This window comes from Pantherophis guttatus, chromosome 5 (genome assembly GCF_059756535.1).
Source record: "Pantherophis guttatus breed Tessera chromosome 5, ASM5975653v1, whole genome shotgun sequence".
In the NCBI taxonomy this organism is placed as follows: domain Eukaryota; kingdom Metazoa; phylum Chordata; class Lepidosauria; order Squamata; family Colubridae; genus Pantherophis; species Pantherophis guttatus.
The window spans coordinates 51,824,377-51,848,401 of NC_142067.1; the positions used below are offsets into that span (position 1 = coordinate 51,824,377).

The 24,025-nt window shown below is 35.7% G+C and overlaps 1 protein-coding gene across 1 annotated transcript in view; it reads left to right on the forward strand.

Moving 5' to 3' along the window:
* Positions 1-24,025, forward strand: part of EVA1C (eva-1 homolog C) — a 41,323-nt gene that overhangs the window by 12,352 nt on the left and 4,946 nt on the right. The window contains exons 2-4 of the mRNA XM_034432914.3: positions 8,321-8,517; positions 13,418-13,541; positions 16,453-16,605. Of these exons, the coding sequence (XP_034288805.2) occupies positions 8,321-8,517; positions 13,418-13,541; positions 16,453-16,605 (474 nt within the window). The remainder of the gene's footprint in view (positions 1-8,320; positions 8,518-13,417; positions 13,542-16,452; positions 16,606-24,025) is intronic.

Here is a 24,025-nt window from a genome sequence, read left to right on the forward strand (position 1 = left end):
ACCATATGATTTCAGTGAGGTATTTTCCATATTGAATTGTATATGGTGCAGTACGGAAAACTATGCTTTTTTAAAAAAAAAAAACATATTGTCTAATTAGTATAATTGATTTCCCTACATCAAAGTTTCTGATGCCCTGGCAATCACTGATTGCCCTGTAGGCTAAATCCAAACTTGGTCTTACTTAAAGAAGACTCCTTGAAATCAATATGACATAACTTAATTGTTTTCAGTCTATTTACTCTAAGGACCTTTCCTCACTACTGATTTACAGACCCATTCCCAAGTCAGCAGAAAATTGTAATAGCCAATGGTATTTGTGGGGGAACCGGGGAAGCAAATCTGGCAAGATGACACTCACAACGTTCTGTTTATATGTGCATCAACAACATCTACACATATAAAGTGGTGAGGACTTTGATTATGATGCCATCCCTGATATCTTGCCTAGTTTGACCTCCCTCCCATGAAACTACTCCTACTGGCATATAATTTGCAGTCCCTATTGCTGATTCCTACTCTGTATCTATTTTTCTGTTTCAAGTCAGAGCATTCACTTAAAAGTTTCCTTCAAGGTAAAGGGTGACCAAGCCTAAGAGATGTTAAAGGCCATGAGGCAGTGGTGGGATTCAACCGGTTTACACCACTTCGGGTGAACCAGTTGTTAAATTGCTGGCTGGCCCCTCCCCACCCCGCCCCATTCAGAAATTCCCACACATCCCACACATCCCGTTTTGGCTGCCAGGTAAATGCAGGGAGGTCTGCTAGGCCCAAAATGGCACAGGGTGTGTGTGTGGCAAATCCTCCCCATGGCCCGTTTTTGCTCCCAGGGGCTCAGAGCCTGAGTGCTACTACACCACCATGGCCACGCCCACCCAGCTGGTCATTAGGGCAGAGAACCGGTTGTTAAATTATTTGAATCTCACCACTGCCATGAGGTTATCCTTCAAATGTAGTGGAATAAGGGGAGAAATATTACACTATGGATTCAAGATAAGGACACTTTAAGTTTGCCTTATTAATGGGCTAGGAAGGAGATCAAGGCAATATAATGGTGCAGAAAAAAATGATGGGAAAGAAAGAAATGGGCACGTTTGTACCACCATGGTTAGGTAGAAGCAGAGAAAGGCATGTGTGAGATTAAATCTATATCTAACTGAATGTTCTCAATATGAACAAAGTCTTTTGTTCTTGGCTCAGTTGCAATAGTAGCATAATACAGTGTTATCTTTGGTTCAGCAGTACACAAAGTTCTGTGGCACTTGACCTTGAGAGCTTTCAAGTGTAACCCAGAGAGATGTTACATGTGAAAATTATATTTGGCAATCCCCAGTCCCAAGAAAGATATGCTGTCTTCTGTATGTTGAAGACAGATGTTAGTTGCACATGAAAACCAAGCAAATATTGTTCTTTCTTAATAGAAACTACTATGGACCAGACACACACGCACATATCAATAATACAGAGTATCTTGCATAGATGTTATTTTTTTCTGAGCTAAAGGCTGAACCAAGAAATAAAACTTCTTTGCATTATTTTTTATGCTAAAAGAGATGTTTGAGAATTGACTGTTTTGCTGATTGCAGCTGATAACTAAATTTTTCAGTGTGAGCATCTACACCTTATCACAAAGGGTTAATAAAATACCAAGAATTGTCAACTTGCCAATAATTGAAAGAAAGACTATTGTGTATGAATGTTTTCCTTCTATTGCCACTGTGAGAATGGGCATTGCCAACCCACATTGCAAAAATTTGAGTAATGTTTACAATCTGCAGTGGAAACAGAAAAAAAGGGAAAAGATAAGAGTTAGCTTTGTGTAGCTGTTCTTGGCTGGCTGGGTTTTGAGACAGCATGACTAGTAAATACTGGAACATTTAAGAAATGGGAGAAAAAACACAAAGGCAAATCAGATACTGAAAGAACTGTTAGGGACAAAAATTAAACTCTTCAGCAATGGAGAATCAACTGTCCTCCAGATGTTGTTGGATTTCAATTTCTATTAGCCCAGCCTAGGAAGTGATTAAAGAATAACAGATTATGGTAATCATTTTTTTTCTGGATCAGACATCATTTCATCAAATGTATACAATATTGTCCTGAAAGAGGAGTCTGTTGGAACACACACAGTCTCACAAACATAGAGACAGATCAATTTGGGGGATGGCAACTAACATAAGTACAAAATTATTAGATTAACACAAGTATTCTTGCATTGTTGAGTTGATTAATGTCCTGTCATGCTCTAAAAACCAAGAAAGACACACTGAGTTTCTTCTAAGCAGTTTCTTCTATTGTTCCTCACCTATAGAGAGAAATATTGCAAATTAAAGCAATTTACTTGCAGCACAAAGATATTCTTTGAGAACTCCTAGGGAGGAGCTGTCTTAATCCTCTTCCTCCCAACCAAACTTCGTTGTCTTTTGCTCCTCTGGAATGCATCCCTTCTCTCCTGGGAGTTTGGACTACATTCCGCCACATTTCTATAGTGTAATAAGAAAATTTGACCTCCGATTATTCTGTGAAAAACTGTGGCTTAGCAAAAAATAAGCAGCATGCTAGTGAAGCTGCTCAGATCTGCCCACATGTTCATTTTATATGTGGGCAGTTAATGAGTACTAGTTAATAAATGAAATAAATCTCATTTATTAAAAAAAAAGAATATGAGGTTGGATCAGTGGTGGGTTTCAATTTTTTTTACTACCAGTTCTGTGGGCATGGCTTGGTGGGCGTGGCAGGGAAGGATACTGTAAAATCTCCATTCCCACCCCAATCCAGGGGAATGTTACTGCAAAATCCCCATTTCGTCCCGATCAGTGGTGACTTGGGAGACAGAGACTAGATGGGGCAGCGCCAGTCAGAATTTTTATTACTGGTTCTCTGAACTACTCAAAATTTCCACTACCAGTTCTCCGTAACTGGTCAGAACCTGCTGAAACCCACCTCTGCGTTGGATGCATATCAGAATATATTTTATGATTGTTATTTTATGACCATAGCAAGTTTATGCTTTTAATCCAAAGCCCATGTTTGAGTCAAAACCTTGGATTCACTGCTTTACAAGAAGGCTAGGGAAGATTGCTCCATGAAACCTTAAGAATGGTTACCACTAAGGGCTTCTCGGCCTTCTTCAAGACTAACATTGGTTCAGAGTAGAACTAAAATTGTCCAAAGGCATCCTGAGCACCAGCTGCCAGATGAAGGAGAATTATATCATGAAGGAAGGGGAGGTGGTATGCAATGTATGCAAAGTCAGAATGAATTTTAAATGATAACTAAACTCTGCCCTCCTTTCTTCCTATAAAGTAAATAGGAAATGTTCTCCAGTCAACTGGTGACAGTTATTGGGAGGGGAGAAAAACAAAGCTGGGAAAACCATCAGTCTGTCCTTAAGATACTCTGTACATCATGAGGACAGCCCTATTGATGAATGCTGTACCAGTAGCAGGACTGGGATCATCCAAGTGAGAAGTAAATTTTATACTGATAGGCATAAGGACTGGTAGATACAATTTCTCAGATTTGATGAAGAACCCTAAATCAGATCCCCGGAATCTTTTCAAGTGTTATTGCATAATTGAAAGAACCCAGAAATTTTGCAATATTTAAATATTACATTAAATTTCTTTCCCTGTGTATGGTGATTGTAGTCAAGACCATCTAAAGATATTGCAAGTACTGTGATGTCTACACCCAGATTAGATGGACCCATGTGTGACTCAATTCAATTGTTCCTAGGGCCTTAAGAAACATTAACAAATTCAGCAGTACCCTTTGATATTCACTTATGGAGTTTTAAGTGGAATGAGATAATCTTGCCAATATGATAGCTTGCACTGTAATTGTTGTTCTATAGGTTTCTGACTTCATCCTTCTTGTTGACATGGTTGTTTGCTGATGTTGTTATAAATTTTTCAGTTCCATCTGGCAGATTCTTGTGAGGACTTGATGGATGAGACTTTTAGGAACCTGGCCAATCATTTGTGTGGTACTTCACTCTATTTTGATCTGAAATAAATAGGTCTGTAATGAAAAATATATGGTAAGTCAACAGTTCTTATTACAAAATATAGATTGAACTGTTCCAGTCAATATAATTAACATTTATGTTAATTGTCTTAGCTTGATGATACTCATGTTAGTTCCTGAAATAGAAGTCTGGGTAATACTTGTTTTCCTAGCAAAACATTCTGCCACTGTTGTGATTGTTTGCTGGAGGGGTAGCCAGATACCTGGTTTATGAAGGGTTTAGTTGTTTTTCTTTCAATACCAAGATCTGCTACTTAAAACCTGGTGCCACAGATAACCACTTAGAATTAAACAATTCTAAGGTCAAGAATTTATTCTGAGTAGCAAGACTAACTGAAGATAACAGCACTCCCACATAGAAAAATTCAGTCTTTATTATTACCACAATTTTTATTTTTGCTTCAATAGTATAATTTAGATGAAGGTGAAAAACATAAAAGATTGGGTCTGTGGGCCTTTTGTGGCCTCCTGAGTCACAAAGCACCTATTTCACCCCTTAATTCTGTCCATGACTCTCCAGGAAATTGGGCCAGTTCTCCCATGTTTGGAAAGTGGCCTTCAATGTGCCATATGAAGGGGAATCATTGTTGGTTAAGCAATTAAAATCAGAGCTCTCCATTCTAACAATAGATTCAGGTCTACTGTTCATACTTATTATTCATTGCGTTTGTGGAGGTAGAAGATATCCAAGATATTATCAGGGGATTTCAAAAGGCGTATTTCTTATTTGTCACTCAGCACATGCTTTGTGAAAAAAAATGTGCTCAGAATATAATCCTTTAATTAATCCCTTACTGCGTTTCTGAAGGCAAAGATCGTTTTGGTCTAAAAATACTTAGTTAAAAACAAATATTATAGTATCCAACATCTTTATTTAGAAACATTTTCTAGTGGTATTAAGTATCATTAATGTAGTAATCAAAATCTTGAACCCTAACTTGCTCATGTTCATTCTTTAAAATTCATACATATATTATTTCAAATGCTATGCATGCTTAAATAAGGATTCAATAATTTCTGAGCTCATGGATACCCAGCATCTCGCTGCTCTCATTAAAGCATCCTGGTTTTTTTCAGGCTTTTGCACAAGTCTGAAAAAAGATGCTGTTGCTTTAAGAAATCATTAATTAAGGTTAATATGACTGTTAAAACAGAAACAGCCATATTCAAGTTTGTGCTGGACTCAGGATAGAGGGCAAGAGAGTTATCTGGCATTGGTCTGAAGCTGAACTCAGAGTTAAATTTAAACATTTGTCATTTATTTGTCTATGTGTATTATTGCTAAGAGCGTCAAGAGTTGCAAATGGCCTAGATCTTTTGAAAAGCCTGCATATGACCTATTCTGTTGAGCCATTAAAACTGCCATTGATTAGCACAAAATATGGAGGGGTTGCGTCTGGGGAATGATCAACCCTACTTCCATTGATTTCATGAGAGAAAAGAGGCTATATAAATGCATTGCTATCCATTGTTATAGGTGTAACCCAATACCAAGAGCCACTAGTTCTCTATTTTTGAAATTTTCTGGTAGTAAAGTATCCAGTAGGCCTGTTTAAATGTTCTGTATTTTCTGATTTTGTGTGAGAAATCAGAAGATAGACTGAATCTTGATAAACTGTGTGTGCTTTTTCTGTTGAATAAAGGGTTTCTTACAAGTAGCAAAAAACTGAGAATGTCACTGAACCTAACATGGTGCCCAAGGAAGAGTAAAGCTGCCCAAGGAAGAATGAGCTGCTTGTCCTTTCTCTCTTGATCTGGCTAAAAGCTGGGGAAAGAGAGCAGTTGTTCACTTGTTCATTCATGGGCTCCATGAGTAGTGGCAGAAACTGGCTTTGCCAAATAACTGTTCAGAGAATGGTACTAGAATAATGGTGACGATCTAAGGCAACATGAGAAAGACCAAAAGTTGCAGCCTATTTGAAGCATTTTTCTTTTTCTTTTCTTTTCTTTCTTTTTCTTTCTTTCTTTCTTTCTTTTTTTGGTTGGATGGTCTTCCTTGCCAAAAGATGAAGCTTGCAAGAGGGTGTGTATGAAGCTGATAATTCTCTGGCAATATCTACAGAAAATTTCTTACAGCCCCTGCAGGTATGGATCCAGGAAACAGGACCTGACTGGACCAACCAGTATTAAGAGTTACTGAACCTCAGCAGTCAGTGTAAATCCAAGATTTCAGTTTAAGTGATTTTCTGTTGGGGCTTGTTTTTATCCTGATTAAATATAGCTATAAGCCATAACTAAAAGAGGACTCCAGGATAAGATCCTTTGTTTCTCCTTAACTTGAAGTAAACATCTATAGGTTTTATTGGCTTCATATTAGAAATTTAACTTCAAGATGAAAAAAGCCGAAAGCTGTTGAGGTGGAAACCAAAGAAACATCTGAGGTTTAATTTTGGATAATTATGAATAGGAGACTTCAGTATTCCTCGCTTTATACAACCTCCCTAGGTAGGATATTTTAATTTCTGGCCCCATATTTTCAGCAGCATATTCCTATCTTACTTTCCACCCCACGTATTGCAAGAATGTTTAATATCTCACCAAAACAAAGTAATCAGAATGGATTCAAAAAATGAAATAAATCTAAAAACTCTAAATAATTTTGAGTTCTCTGAACTCTGCTGTCTTAATTCTAGGCAAGGAAAGTAGCTACCGTTTGATATCTTTATATCAATCCAAATGAAAAATAAAGAAGAGATGGGTGTATGTAAATTATTAGTGTCTCTGGAGACAGTATGGCCTGAAAGGAAGCAGTCTACATAACAGTACACTAAGTTTCCTTATCAAATGGAAACAGCAAAATCCCCATAACTATTTTCATCCTTCATGGTGCACATATGGCAATAATATGACTTTCATTTTAAATGACACTTCAAGGGATAAAATTTCTATTGAATAATTGGTATTTTTTCATTTTTGTCTTACAAAGTAAATGTTATTGTACTATTCATGGAGCCACTGAATAATGAAATTGATGGTAAAAAGAACTTAGATACAGGGACAGGAATGTGCAGATCAAAGTAGCAGCTAAAATGCTCAGAAACTCATTCAAAAGTCTGCATAGTTAATATCCTCAAGAGAATACTGGGCTGATTTATGCACAGGAACATTTTGTTCTGAACAGATAAGAAACCAAATTAACTTAGATGTAGGCCCACATTCTTCAGTGTCCTATGGAGATGCAACTTGCAGTCCCTCAAAGGCTGTGATTACAGATAAACAAAATACATCTTTGCAGAAGAAGACTACACACTTGCAAGAAAAGCAGCATGAAGCAGCAAATAATTATTTTTATTTTTCTCTTCACTGCAAAAACTGCTGAAAAACAGCAAGCAATCTTCCAGCCACAAAGCCCCTGAAATCTTTTTCCCTCTCCCAGTTTCATTGCTTCCTTTTCTGAACTCCACTTCTCTGGGACTTTCCTTATTTCCTCCTTGAAGTTGAAAAGAAGGCTCTGTCTACTCCTACCTCCTATTTCTTGCTCACTCTGAGTAGCAGACAAAACTGGTTTCACCTGTTCTGTTCTGTTCCGTTCCAATACAGGCAACTCTACACTGAGCATAAACAGTTACCTCTGCCAGTTTGTTTATCCTTCATCTTTTAGCTCTGCTTTTTCTGTAAGTGTGGTGATGGTGGATTCGCTCCTCTTCAACACCTCCCAGTAAAAAGGAAAAAAAAGGGGGGGACAATTGAGCAAATAATGGTGGTAGTTGCTTTGTGGTAAGATTTGAATGTATGGGAAAATGTGGGCAAAGTGTCTTTTCTCTTCACTAGCCAGTCTCCATCTCAGCCGTTTGCCTTCTCCATCAGAATTTTCATTCTTGAGTTCCTGGTTAAAACATCATATTTTCTCCCCCTTTCTGTTTTTGACACAATCTCCCCAGGTTTCCAGCAAGTTAGAGGAAATACAGCAGATGAGATGTATTTGTGTTTATCAGTTTCCTCTACATTTGTCACTTTCAATCACTGTAGTAGCCCGGCAGATAATGAATTCATTTCTCCCACTGTTAGGGGACCTAGTCATGTACACAATCATAAAAGGGACAACTTCTCTTGAGACCTACGCAGTAACACTATTTATTAGGACTTGAAGAAGACATAGTTGAAGAGAACAGAGATTAGCAATGGCAACAGCAAATTTTATTCTGGCATTGATTTGTTTTAAAGATAAGTAGATCTTTACTAGCATCCCAAACTATTAATCAAGCCAAAAGTTATTGATCATTATAATTCAAATTTAAAGGAGAAAGGAATATTGCTTCACTAAATGTAACACAGTTAAATATTTTTTTAGGTTACCTAACCAAACTCCTGCGAAACCATACTGTGTATGCCTGTGACGGTGATCATTTGAGTCTACGGTGTCCTCGGCATTCAACAATAAGTGTCCAATCTGCATATTATGGGCAAGCTTACCACTTGTGTAGTGCACAACAACCTGAAGTCATGGTGAAAGAGCCACTAAACTGTGTGGCATCTACTACCTTGCAGGTATAAAATACTATATTGTAGCATTTAAAACAAATCAGAAATATTTTAGATAATTTATTTACAGTAGATTAAAAACGAAATGAATAAAGATTCAGCATGTTACATCTGGAATATCAGTCATAAAGCTTGATTAAGTTTGCAGATGAGTCGGTTCAATTTGCTGGAGGATTTACAATGTATAATTATGAGGCCTTGTCAGGTGACATTTCTTCATAATTTTGTCCCTTCAGAATAAAAAGTTTGTCCATATTGATACAGAGAATAAATCTGAGTACTTTTAAGGCTGATATTTGATTCTTCAAAAATTATAAAATGACATTCACATTTTAAAGTCCATAATTTTTAAAATGAAACTGGCTGAAATTTGAAGTAGAGTGGCACAAGCTATTCAAGAATGCATTGGAGCAGGGTCTCATCATCGGAAAAGCAATCCAGTTTGGGAGGTGGGAAGAGTTGTTGCAGACTGAGTTGCTGAATGAGCTGTCTGAATTCCTCTCTTGCCAAGCAGATTGGGACAAAAGACCATCCAACAATGTGAATGTCTATTAAGATTCATGACCAATGGTCCAATGTTAATTTGTGCCAATCCACTAGTTTTGTCAGAATTGTCTTGGCATTAGTTTAGGTCAGTGGAGTTTCCTGAAAGACTTAAATTTATATTGCCAACAGAAAAATTCTGGCTCCAGATTTTCAATCAGCCACATAATGTATAACATAGTATTGATAAGATAATGGAATACTACCAATAATAAGAATATTGAAATATCAATCAGCCAATTTTGTAGCAAGACTGTTTAGTACTAGGCTAACAATTCAGAGGATCCATACAGAGATTTTCTGATTTCTCACCTTTGGCATTTTTGGCTGCCTTCTTGTAGCTATGAAAATAAAATTGTAGAGCATTTTTATGTTCCAAGCCATAATAATGCTACAGCCCAGTCACTTCATCATATATTGGCAAATTATATTTACTGTACGTTTTCTGGGAATGTGGCTAATGCTGCCCTCTTCTAAAGCAAGAATTATTTCCTTATAGAATAACTTAGAAATAGCAACATAAAGAATAGGAAAGTCTTTTCCTGGACAAAAAAGTGGTCAGACTTAAATGTACACTACACAATAGGCTCTTTAGTCCTCCTAATTGGCATGATATTTACACATGAGTTCCCATTGTATTCATTCAATCCCCATAAATACATACCACTGAACTGTAGAGGATGCAAAGCAGATAGGATTGTAGGTTGAAGCTTCATATTCCAGACTGAGTTTAGAAGCAAATTCACTGGTTCTGGTTCTGGTTCTGCATTTTATTCTGTGTTTTATCCTGCTGTATTAAATGGAGAAATAATAAGATATTTGAGCATTATTCTAGTTACCACAGAATTCCAAAATTTTTGGAGGTACAATATGAAAGGATATAACATTTCACATCTAGGATTCATTCAATAAAAGGGAATAAAATTACACACACACAACATACACACACACATTGTTGGGGAGTACTATTCTGCTATAAGCAGGTAAACCAGCCTTTCTGCAATCCATATTTGTCTTAGTACTATTTTGATGGATTTCAAAAGAAGAAAAAGAAACAAGATATAACACTTTAGTTACAAACTAGATTTGAATATAAAAATTGAACAACATGAACATGAAATGAAGTCCTGATAATTTATTTAGGATTACTATTATAGTTAATCGTTTTTATTTTGCTTTAGTAATAATGCACACTCAGTATGCAGTACTTGAATCATGATAAATATAGTCTGCTCTTACTGCTAAGTAGAAATCTCCACCATATTTTTGCTGGTATACAGTCTATATGTCACTGCTTTCTTAAATCCTATTCCTGGCTAAGTAACACAGCCAAACAAATCACTCCAACCACCCGTAATCTTCTTCCTAAGAAGCTATTTTGAGCCAAATGTATAGTAAAATCTTTCTTTGATATAAAGGTGATGCTTAAGGGTTGTAATTTGCCTTTAAGTATGCCATCTTTCCATTTTTAATGTATTTCATATTTTTATTTTTACAATGAATGGGAATATGAAGCGTATGGGAGTCAGTGTGGTATAGATCCACATCCTGCAGTGGGTTGATTTGGGCAGATTATATTACAAATATATAAGTGTATGTTCATTTTTGTCCTGACCCATCTACTTCTTTCTTCTGGTCTTTCCTATTTTGTAAAATGCAGCATTTAGCCAACCTACTGCAGTCCTTGTACATACATTCTTAGAAGTAAAGGACATTATAGTCAAGATAACATTTGTCCAAATATGTTTGCATAGAATATTCCTATAAATGTGATAAATGTGATTGTTCTTAATCAAAGAACTTTGCAGCCACAAAAGATAAGGTAGAAACCACCATGATTTTACACTTAATAAAAGCTCATCATTGTTATCAGAGGAGAATCATAGTGCCATGTGCTAGAAGTTTCATAAGCTTGATTTATAAGTGCTGCTTTGCAACAGTGGAAAAATAGCCTATGAAAATCCAGCTTTTTTTAAAAAAAAGTGAATTCACATCTGTACTTGGTGTTCTGACTGGACTGAAATGAAAAATATTTGTCTGATTTTATTTTAATTTAAAAGACTTCCAATTGTTCCAAAATACACCAGGATATTTTTAGAAACATATCTGATTATTTCTATTTAAGCTCTCTGAAATAGAAAAATATCCCAATTAGAGTATTGTTTTCCAGAATAAACACTTTATATACATGCTTTTTCACTGAAGCTCTGAAGGAGAATTTTAATCTATAAGCATTCAGACCCATTTTCATGCTTGAGCACTGCAACCATCATAAATATGAACCAATTGCCAAGCACCCCAATTTTGATCACATGACCATGGGGATGTTGCAATGGTCGTAAGTGTGAAAAACGGTTATAAGTCACTTTTTTCAGTGGCGTTGTAACTTTGAACGGTCACTAAATTAACTGTTGTAAATTGAGGACTACCTATATTCTGTTTCCTTTTTATATGAAATTAGTGTAAGGTTTTTGTCATTAGAGCTCTAGGAAAGGGGAGACATGATAGCAGTGTTCCAATATCTCAGGGGTTGCCACAAAGAAGAGGGAGTCAAACTATTCTTCAAGGTACCTGAGGATAGAACAAGAAGCAATGGGTAGAAACTAATCAAGGAGAGAAGCAATTTAGAACTAAGGAGAAATTTCCTGATAATTAGAACAATTAATAAGTGGAACAACTTGCCTGCAGAAGTTGTGAATGCTCCAACACTGGAAATTTTTAAGAAGATGTTGGATAACCATTTGTCTGAAGTGGTGTAGGATTTCCTGCCAGCGAGTTGGACTAGACCTCTAAGGTCCCTTCCAACTCTGTTATTCTATTCTATTCTATTCTATCATTTGAGTTATAGTCTTTGAACTCTTCCTTTGGCCAGGTGCAGGAAAGAAGGTGAATATTGACTGATTTATGTTATTTGCTGGTTCTTTTATTTCAGAACTGAAATAGATGGAATTGTGGCCTACTTTCACATTGCTTTTTGAGAAACTGATTGTGCACGGGAATTCTGGTGGTGTGGAAGGATCCTTAAGTCTAATAAGGAAGCATAGGAATTGCATCCTCATTTATAAAATGCAACAAACAATATTTTTTGGCTATTAGAAGCACAAGTTGAGCCACACAACACATGCAGGCAAGCTTCTAATAGAACCACATGATCCATGGAAAGAGATTAAGAGCTTCAGTTGTCAAAGCCAATATTTCTATTTTTTTTCTAGATTGTGGGGAGTTTTGAAGAGTTTAAATTTTAACTACTACAGTATGTTAAATGTAGGTAGTCCTCAACTTACAACAGTTCATTTAGTGACCATTCGAAGTTACAAAATGGGGCAACACTAACAAATTTAGCAACATAAATTCTGGGCTCAATTGTAGTCGTAAGGCGAGGACTATCTGTATATGTTATGCCAGGAATGGTTGGTTGTTAGGACTTATATTACAGTTTCAATATATTTTTCTCCTAAAAATTAGTTGAAAACTGTCACCTGTTTTCTGCATCAGGAGCTCCAGGGAGCTTTTAAACCCTTTTCCCCTTCTTATATTCCAGTAGCTAGATTGTATTAAAAATATAGAATATTAGATAGTAATTTTCATTATATTGTAGTTCTGTGGACATTTCTTTAATTCTCCTCTATGTATTGTTTTCTCAGTTCTCTTTTATTTGTTTGCATGCAAATTATAATCCCTTGCCCATTTTAAATATTTTGGCTCAGGATATTTACGTCCAGAAATTTGAGGAAAGTGGTTAAAAGCACTTTGCTTCTGAATGCTAATAATGGCAGTAAAGCCACAGTATATAAATATTTGAAGTTTTAAACAGCCCTTCATTAGAAGTTAATTTAGGACAGCCAAGTATGATAGAAATGCATTATGCTTTTATTATAAATTTCATTTACTAGTAGCTGAATGTGTCTTCATTTAGTGGGGTTGGGGAGAATTAAAAATGGTAATTTCAAAAGTAATTATGATCATAATGTTTAATTATGTACTTCAAGTTCAGTGAATTGTAAATCTTCAAACTGCTTCTCCCATGACAGTTTCTGAAATGGTACTCTAACATTACTACAGCTTCCTGTTTTTCCAGAATTCGTGTTCATAAAACAGCCTGTAGTGGAGATTTGAATTGAGGCTTCTTATATTTAAGTTTATTTAGAATAGAAACATTTCTGGTAGTGATTTGTTAATAATATTATTTCACATAATTTGCTTTGGAAATCTTATTTTTGTATTCTAATGGATAAATTTATTACTGTTAATCAGTGGGTAAAGTTTGTCATGATAGATCTTAAATAGTCAGGATTTGCATTGTTGTATAGTTCATTAAAGTTTCTTTTAAGACTTTTTTTTTTTTTTTTGGTCACTGTTGTAGAAAGTCCTTGATGAATGCCAGGACCTGAGAGACTGCCAACTCCTTGTTAACAGTCGACTTTTTGGATCTGAGTTATGTCCAGGAGTCACTAAATATCTCCTAGTCTCCTTTAAGTGCCGACCTAGTAAGTAATTTGCAGAATGGTCAGACACCATTTTTATGTATGTTTCTTTCAATTTAAATTGTAATAACAGCACAAAAATCCTTGCATGGATTTCTGCAAAGCCCGGACCTGGCTAAATTCAAAAATTGCAATCACATATAAAAATGTTTGTTGTATTTACCCTTACCCAATGGGGGCATCTTGTAGATTAGTGAATTTCCCTACCCAGGATGAACTTTGATGAGAATTCTTGATACTGGAGTCCCTATAACAGGAGGGCACCCAGAGCAGGAAGCACTGACTAGAAGTAGCTGATAATGTTGCAATTATAAGTTAATGGGTTTGTATGTTATGTGGATTGTAGTTTATTAAGTAAACTATGGTTATAGAAAGTGTAGCTTGGCACAGTGTGCAAGCCAATCAAATTACTGTGTAAAATTTTGTGAATATTCTTGAGTGCATTATTCCTCCCTTTTTCGTGTACTTGTATGTAATGCTAGACACTATATATAAAGATTTGACAGAGCCCCGAAGCTTCCTGTAGCTGCTTTTCCAATATATTCCAATACATTCACACATATACAACAGTATTATCAGCAATGTCTGAAAAATGTTTTTCCGTATTATCCAGAAACAACCAGCACTCTTTGGCCAGAAAATATCCCAAAATAAAAATTATAGAGTTATCACAGATGGCTGTGGATTCATCTTTACAGCCTGAACTGTTTTAACTACATTTCTTCTGTGTTTGTTTGAATGGATGTAGTATAAGCAAAAAAACAAAAGAAGGCCACTCTATTTATATTACATTACTGTTCTGTTTTACTAATAGAAAAGTGACAGTGCATTCAACCTCCTTTACCATGCAGCATCATTGGCTCAATGCAGTAATTTATGGAGCTGGGAAAGCCTGCTAGAGCTGTTGCTGACATCCCTTTAAATTTTAACTCTTTTTTTTCTTAATAAGTGTCTGGTGAGAAATGCTGGGCAAAGTCTCCGTAGTTGCCAACAACTTTTTTTGTTGTTGTTCCCCAATAGATGCTGGGAAACAAAGAAGGACTTAGTGGTGCATGCAGCCCAGAGACAACAATTTCCCAATCAGTACCTAGAGTCACTGGGAGTGTATCCTCGCTCATCCTTAAAGTCTCAATCCTTTATACTAAAGGATTAGTTTGGAATATGGCCAAAGAAAACTCTTGCCCTATTTTTTCTAGTCCAATGGGGTACAACTGGTTATCAAGAAAATGCACAGGGTACATAACACGTGGTGAAGAGTATCAATAATTATGAATATTTAAAACATCTGCCATAATTCTCCAACATGATAGGGATTGGTCTTAATCAGTGGTGGGGTTCAATTTTTTTTACTACCGGTTCTGTGGGCATGGCTTGGTGGGCGTGGCTTGGTGGGCATGGCAGGGGAAGGTTACTGCAAAATCCCCATTTCCTCCCGATCAGATGGGATTCGGGAGGCAGAGAATAGATGGGGGCGGGGCCAGGCAGAGGTGGTATTTACCGGTTCTCCAAACTACTCAAAATTTCCGCTACCGGTTTTCCAGAACTGGTCAGAACCTGCTGAATACCACCTCTGGTTTTAATCTTTTTTGATTTTCCATTCTATCTTTTTACCAGAGAAAAGTAGTGCTGTGTATGGTGCCCAGTAGTGCTCAGTGGTACAGAATAAAAATACTTTTTTTCCCTCTGAAATTAACTAATTGACAGTGATACATGGAGTTCTGTAACATTTTGGGTAACATTTTGGGTCTAGTTAAGAAAAATAGAATACAAAAGTGCATAGAATGAGAACTACCTAAAATTTAGTCTACTGATCACAGCTTCTGTATCAAAAATATTCTATTGAGCATTCTGTGTATAATTCTGCCACAAATACTATGAGTAGTCCCTTTTTTCTATAGCTAATAACTTTTTTTAATTGACTGTATAGCAACTTTTGAAAAATACAAAGCATCCAACTAACTACAAAAATAAAACTAAAAAAAATATTAGTGGCAAATAATAACAAGCAAAATTCAAACAAATTATGAACAGTCTAGATATAACATATATAATAAATACCTACCTATAAAATGCCTATTGAGGCTACCTATGAAACAAGTACCTGCAACACCTATTTATGAATATTTCAAATTAGAAATATTTTTAGTAAGTTATGAAATCTGTACCAAAGGGAAATGTATTGTGTCATTTCTTGGAATGGTAAAAAAGACTATTTTCAATAATGGATATCTGACAGGTGTATTGCAGTCCCTTATACCTAAAACGATAGTACTTTTCCAATTTCTCACAATAATTTACCTAGCAATTCCTGACACTCCAATCCTGTAATAAATATCTCAAAAATTATAAAATTCCACATGTTAATATAATTCAACATTAAAATATTTAACATTAAGAAATGTCTCTATAAATCTATATATACATTAAAATATTGTTCCAAAAAAGATGTCAATACAGTAATCACCAGACTAAATCATATGAGTTAATAAACCCCAATTTAGAACTATGTCTTTGTTGGATCTCTCAGTAAGTACCCTCTTTCCCCTAAAATAAGACATCCCCTGATAATAAGCCTGATTGAGAGCATAAAATAAGCCTTCCCCTGAAAATAAGCCCTCCCCGAAAATATTTAAACACATGAGCAGCTGGTCCCTGCCATTTCCTCTGGTTTCCTCCATGCACCCCAAAACAATAAGACCTCCCCGAAAGTAAGGCCAAGTGCTTATTTCAGGGTTCAAAAAAATTAAGACAGGGTCTTATTTTCGGGGAAACACTGTATGTGATGTTCACCATTTATCTCCACACTAATCTCTGTGTACATAAGTAGCAACAGGACCTGCACATAATATTTTTTTCACTTATCTAAGAGTCCAGTTATCTCTCACTGTTGCTTTTTTGTCCTTTTCTCTTTCAGGTGAATATAAAACTAGATCAGTGTGTGAAAATGAAGAACTGAAACTACACTGCCATGAATCAAAATTTCTTAACATCTATTCAGCCTCTTATGGCAGGTCTGCCCACGAGATGGACTTCTGTTCAACAAAAATGGATTACCTTCCCCAATATGGTAGGCTGACAAAGTTTAAGTGAGAACTCTTTATTCTAGAATTTAAAGGTTATAATGTTTGTTTTTATCCCGTAGGAAAAAAACAATTTGCCTTTCCTGACTCCCATTAGCATGGGAATTGAATGCTTGTAGTTGTTTCCCAATTCAGAATTCTTGGAATTGAGCAACTGTGTGGGTATGACATGAAATTTACCTGGGAAAGTCAATGATGGCTTCCTTATAATCATGTTGCTTTTTTCATGCATTCCTTTCACTCTGCTTCTGTGTTACTGAATGGCATAAATGGTCAAAAATGATTAAATGGAAATAGTTCTAAATTAATAGTAGATGTTAAGTATGTATTGATTACTATGACCTGATTGTTCAGATTGACCTGAATATATACCTGGATATAACTTCCAGGTATATATTGTATCAAGCAATGACTTACAAGTAGATCAAGATCTTCAAAGAGAGCTTCATTGTGTGTGAAAGTCAGATGGGTCTCTGCCTTGCAAAAAAAATCTTTCTCACTGCAGCTTACATGCTTTGAACTGTCCTTTTCCTGCTGGTTTTTAAAATGTTGCTTACCCAAGGATTTTTTTTCACCTTATTTTTACATAAAATATTTGTATTTTTAAATAGCTTATATAGATTTCTCTTGATCTTAGTCACAGGACGTAATAACTATTGGACAAAATACCAAATATCTATTACTGAGGAAAAAGAAAAGAATCAGAGGAGGGGAAAACAAAGAATTGTAAAGGCTAGCCAATTAAAATATTAAAACCTTTATGTCAAGAAATCCCATTGGAAAGAATTCCAGGATGCAACTCAGTGCTCACCCATAAAGAAATAAACCGAACAAAGCATGGTTGCCTTAGTGAGATTTCAGTTGAACCACATATTCAAATCTATACAGGTAGTCCTCAATTTACAACAGTTCACTTAGTGATCATTCAAAGTTATAACTGCACTAAAAAAAATTCACATGACCGTTGCAGCATCCCCATGGTCACATGATTTGGATGCTTCACAACTGACTCACATTTATGATGTTTTCAGTGTCCTGGGGTCATGCAATTATCTTTTTGCAACCTTCTAACAAGCAAAGTATTGGGGAAACCAAATTCACTTAACAACTGTGTTACTAGTTTAACAATTGCATTGATTCGCTTAACAAATGTGGCGAGAAAAGTCATAAAATGGGGCAAAGCTCACTTAACAAATTCCTCACTTTGGAACATAAATTTTGGGCTCAATTGTGGTCATACATTGAGCAAAACAGGATGTGCCCATAGCCACTTACACTATTTCATTTTGGACCAGCTGTAGCCTTCAAGGGTAGAGGCACGGGCAGCACATTACAGTAGTCCAAATGAGAATAATTAAGTCATCAGTGACTATGAGAACAACTTTCTGGTCCAGAACAGGTGATAATTAGCACATTAAATGTATCTGGATGAAGACCCTCCTGACTATGGTTGCCACCTGTTCACTGAGCAAGAACTAAGGGTCCAGGAAGATTTGTACCTTATAGATAAATTCTACCTGGGATAGCACAACCCCATCAAAAACTAAAAAACTAAATTGAAAAATCTCTGGAAACTGAAGGACTGAAGAACAAGTTACTGAAGAACAAGGTGGAATATAAAGAGAACTAAGAAATAAACAATAGACTTGGAATTATATTGTAAAGAATAACAATGCTCGCTTTCTTACTAATCTTTCCTTCAAATCCCCCTCTAAAATGGAAAGATTTGGCTGACAGTGTGGAAGTGACAACACTGGTTTCTGAGTTTGGCTGCAAATGCTGGTCATAAATTCAGTATAAACTCCTGTATAAGGAGGTAAGCAAGCATACCATGTCTCTTTGCTTTTGCTGATCAGGGAGATCCTTTTGGCCAAAGAGAGCCATACATTCCTTGTCTTTTTTTTTTTTGGTTAGGGCTAGGATGATCACATCAAATTCGAAGAAAGATTATAAGACTTGAGTATACTCAATGCACTGGTGAATTGATCAAGTTGACACAAGTAATACAAGCGTATCTCTTTAAACATGATTAAAAATAATAATGGAATTCCATGTTAGCACAAAGAAGGACAATACAAATTGTAATTTGATTACTTTAACTTAATGATTTATTTAAATAACTGGTCCACTATACTTATTAATCTGCCCAGTATTTTGAATTGGTTAAACTAGGAAGTTTAGCCAATTCAAGCTTAGCCCTTAGTGTAATTTCAAACTAATTTTTTGCCTTCAGATTCCTAATAAATTAATAGGCAATATATCAGTTGAAAGACAATATATTACCCAAGGTAAATTTACCTGAAAGAGTCTGGATAAAAATTTAGGTTAATTTATGGTTCTAAAACATACTCTACAGTAGTGGCCAAAATTGTGGAAACCGTTTGGGAAAAGTGTGTTTTCTAAAATTAGCTAATAACACCACCTCTTTTTTGGAATAGTACCATAAAATTATATATCAATAGAAAGATAATTTAATGAAGAATGTCATGCAATAACTTTTATGAAGGATTTGCTATTAGAATAGCAGTTACAGTATAAAGAAGAAAAGTGAAACACGTAGAAAAAATGAGATATACAAAAATTATCACCATAGAAAAAGCGAGATATACAAAAATTATCACGTCAGTTAATACTTAGTTGGGTAACCTTTAGCATGAATTATGGCCTTACAACGTCTTCCCATGGAGTGAACCAAGTCTTTTAGTTCTGCAGCTTTTATAATGTGAAACCAAGATTGAATGATTGCTTCTATTAACTGGGTTTTATTGCTACGTCACTTCTGACTAACAAGTTTCTTTAGTCGGCTCCATAGATTTTCAGTTGGGTTAAGGTCTGGGCTATTCCAGCAATGGAATATGATTATCTTGAAACTCCAAAAAAAAAAAAAAAGTGGTGTTATTAGCCATCAAACCTCAAAAATACACTTTTTCCAAAAGGTTTCCACAATTTTGGCCACTACTGTAGTTAGCATGCGTGGGAAAAGGTTGTACAATACATAATGTAATGAAAGGATTACATTCATGGTGAAATCATATGTAACAAATATGTGGTATCATGTATTGTTTCTAATATACATAATATATTTAGCGGAACAGAATAATCTCTATTAGCATGCAGAGGATGGTGTTACCTCTTCCCATTGTTGTGATTCCAATTAAAAATAATTTCCCCTTACTTCCTGTTTGCTGCTGGCCGCCGCCAGACGTTCCTTAGGGATCGTCAGCTTCCACTGCCTGTTAGAGCCGCCTTCACAACGGAACGGCGGCTCGAAAAAACTCCGTTCCCATGAGGAAACGGAGATAGAGCCGGCAGGGGTGGGTAGAACTCTCTGCAGAGTCCCAAAAGTTTTTCTTTTACTTTTGGGATGGAGCGGATGAGATGCCCCATATCCCCAGCCGTTGCTCCGGGCTTTGGGAGACCTCTGCTAATGCAGAGCCAGGCGTCAAAAGCAAGCTTGCGAATTTGACAGATTACTCAAAGAAAATGTGAGCTGGACCTGTAATACTGAAGCGCAAGTATTTTACTTATCTTTTAAAAATTACTTAAGAGAATAGAGGAAGAGAAAGAGGAAAAAAGTTTCTTTTTAAAATGGCGTCTGCCGCGGCTGGAGAAGAGTTTGAGAGGGAAAGTTCTTCCGTTTTTTATTATTACAATGTAGCGGAATAAATACCACTGGCTACATTTGTAGACAAAACTCCGCTCCTGTTTTTGTTTTTCTCTTTTTTCCCTGGAGGCTTGAGTGTTGCTGGCTGGAAGTCTTTTGTCTTGTCTTTTTTTTTTTCTTCTTCTAACAAAGCCTGCTTAGGCGGAAACATGGCACTGAGGCTTGTGAAGTCAGACAAACAAATAGGTGGGGGGGATTCCCCCACCAAGAATTTAAAGCAATATGTTTTAACTCTTCAGTCCCAGAAACCTGATTTTAATATAATAGAATTTCTCTTAGAGGAGATTGAAAGAAGGGATGAGATTGTGAATCAGCAACTTGAAAAATTTAAGCAGGAAACTAAGGAATTGGTGAAATCCAAGTTTGACTTTTTGCAGCAAAAAATTTTAAAATTGCCAGAATTCATGATTCGGTTGGATACAAATACTAATTTACTAGAGTCAAAAATGGATGAAATTCAAGATAAATTGGACAATAGATTTCAAAAAATTGAAAATGATTTGTTAAATATTCAGGATTATAGTTCAGAAGAAAAATTTAAAATGGATGCTGACCAAAAGTCTGGTAATGTAGAATATCTGGAACAGAGGATTCAAAAAGAGGTTCTAAAGATACAATATAATTTCACAGAATATGCAATAAGACTTAGAGGTTTGCAGGAAAATAACAGAGATGACTTAAGGAAAATATCTTCTGAATTTCTAGCTGGGATTTTAAAGATTCAACCTGAGGAAGTGTTTTGTAGGATTGACAGAGCTTATCGAATAAACTCTTGGACTGCCAAGCAAAGGCAATTGCCTAGAGATGTGGTAATCTATTTTTCAGATAAAGAAATTAGGAATAAAATTGTGCAAAATTCCTTCAATTCTAATTTGCAATTGTATGGAAGAAAGATTTGGATTTACAAGGAACTCCCACCTAAGATATTAATGGAAAGGAAGAAATTTGGCTTTCTGGTGTCTGAGTTAAAAAGGAGAAATATTCAATTCCGGTGGGACGTCCCAGTTGGTATTATATTGAGATATCAAGGAGAAAGATACCAGTTAAATACTGTTGAAAGGGCGGAAGAATTTTATCAAAATAGGTTGAAAATGAATTTAACGTCTTCAGATATAATACAGGATAAGCAGAAGGAGCTGGAACTAAAGACAGAGACTGTACCAGATAAATTGCCTTTGGATTTATCGGATACCCCAGCTGGATTATCTACAAATTTGAGAGAAGTGCCATCTGATTTTAATGTGATGACTTATCAAGGCAAGGACAAGCATGGAAACCAATTAGAGGATATACAAGGGATAAAAAAGAAATGCGAGACACAAAAAATTAGGATGGAGGTCAAACCCACAAAAAGAAAACAAAAAAAGAAATAGGTTGTACAAAAATAGAAATTTCTAACCCAAGCAACAGTGAAGCCAGTGATTTTAAAATATGAATGATTATGTGAAAACATAGAGGAGGCGACATATTGGTCAATATCATCCTGAGGATAGTGGCAGATCTCTGCATTGCCGTAATTTTGGGACATGGAAAGAGCCTCAAATTGATGGTTTTGAATTATCTATTTTGAAACTTCTTTTTGTGTTGATAAATATATTATAATTATCTTGAATTATAAGGCAAGAGAATCACATTGGGACATGCAGAAGATCGGGTTGTTACCCAATACGATGATGGAAATTAATAATCCTGATGAAACCCACAATTATTATTATATGGAATACAATTATAATGTCACTCGGGTGGTTGTTTTTACTTTTATATATATAAGAAGATGTTTACTACTGATGGGGGCAGATATGATTGGAGATCTTGAATAAACTGTTGCATCCGCAAGCTATGTCACCCTATTATGGATGTTGGTTTTAACAATCCAGTGGAAAGACTTCAAGAAGATATTATATGGACTATAAATTTAAAGTTATTGTCTTTTCTTTTTTTTATTTAGATATAATGGAATATATATATATATATATATTTAAGTAGTGTGGGTAGTGAATTAAAGATATCAAGAATTGTTGTGTATGGTAAATTTGTAAGACAGTGGGTGAATAAGCTAGCTACAGACTGATTAGTTTAAGAAAAGGGATTTTTAAGTGATACATTTAGGGGAGTGGAGGAAATGGATAGAGTGGAATAAATGTTAAATTAGATTTTATGGGGAGCCCGCTTTGAAATGTTATTAAAGTAGGACTTATTGTATAGTTTTAAAGTGGAAGGTGGTTTTGAATTGTTGCAATAATGCATAGATATAAAACACTATTATGCTAAATTAGAGTTATTTTATAATAGTTATAGTATAATGTGTTTGTTTTTTTTTGTTTTTTTTTTTTTCTCTTCTTCTTTTCTGAAATGTATGGATAAAGGGGGATTTATAATACTTTTAGTAAGTAAAGGTCAGTATTTTGAGGAGGGAGTAAGTAATCTGTTATGAATTAGGGTTTTTTTTTGTTACGAAGAAGTCACAGGGGGGGAAGGGTGGGGAGGGGGGGTTAGGGAGGGGGGGGAGGGGGGGGAAAAAGGGGGAAAAATTTGTATTTGAAAACCTTTTCAATAAAAAAAAAAAAATAATTTCCCTGAAGCCATTGCTAGTCCTAGAAATTAACTCCCAAAGCAAATTGCTCTGAATAAGAGCAGAAGGGAATCTGCACCAGAATCTACACACCACATTCCTACCCTTCTTGTTCCCACCCCACAGTATTTAGAACTTTGATTAATACTCTGCTGTTTACTAAACATAATTGAGATCATATTTCTTTCCGACACATATCCTTCCAGTATTATACGCTCACTAATATACACATTGGAGTGCCAAGGAGCCTTAATTTCACTATAATTGGCTGTAGTTATTCCATTGAATAGATAGCTTTTGTGTAGTAGCGAAGAGACACCAGAACTTGAAAATAGAAGAGGCTTTCAATAGAGAAAAGACGACTTGTCAGTTTTATTAAACTTTGGGCAATTTATGGCTTCAACAACTCTGCATAATTTGCATGTCAAAACCCAGCTAAAACCCAGCTAATTGGTGACTTAAAGGATCTTTCCCTTGAAAACAACAGATGCTGGACGATTAAATAGCAGCTCAGACCAGGGCTGATGTTTTACCACTAGTTTCAGAACTGCTTTGATGGCTGCTTCTTTTCATTTCCAGCTGGATATATGTGCACCAAATAAAAACTATCAGCATTATTTGGCACCTGTCTGGTTGCTAACCACTAACTGCAAAAGATGGGCAAGGATTGCAAGGGTTTAGAATGAACTGTATTTTTCCTTCAGAGATGATAATGAAACACAGGGTTTTGTTTTGTTTTTGCTTTTAATTCCCGTCCTTTATCTGCAACTTAAATGGGACTGCTTTGATTTTTCTTTGATCCTTTCTTATCCTAAATCCATTCACTGCATTTGGATATACTATTGATTATATTAGAAATCACAATTTTAACAAAGAGTATTTCATCTAAATGACATGCAGCCTACTCATTTCAGGCAGAGAAATCCAACATTTTAAGATGCATAAAAGGGAGATAGTTTGCATTTTCAGGACAGTGTGGAAGTATCCCAACATATTTGCAGTCTGGTCATGTCCTTGTAAGTATCAGCTGAATCAATAGTGCACATCTACATGCATCCAACTTTAAGGTTTTATCTCCTTGCTTTGAAATAACTATTTATATCTTTTCCAAGCTATTCCTCAAATAGTCTTCCAGAGCAAAACCTCAATTTCAGTTTGGTAATTCTGTGTA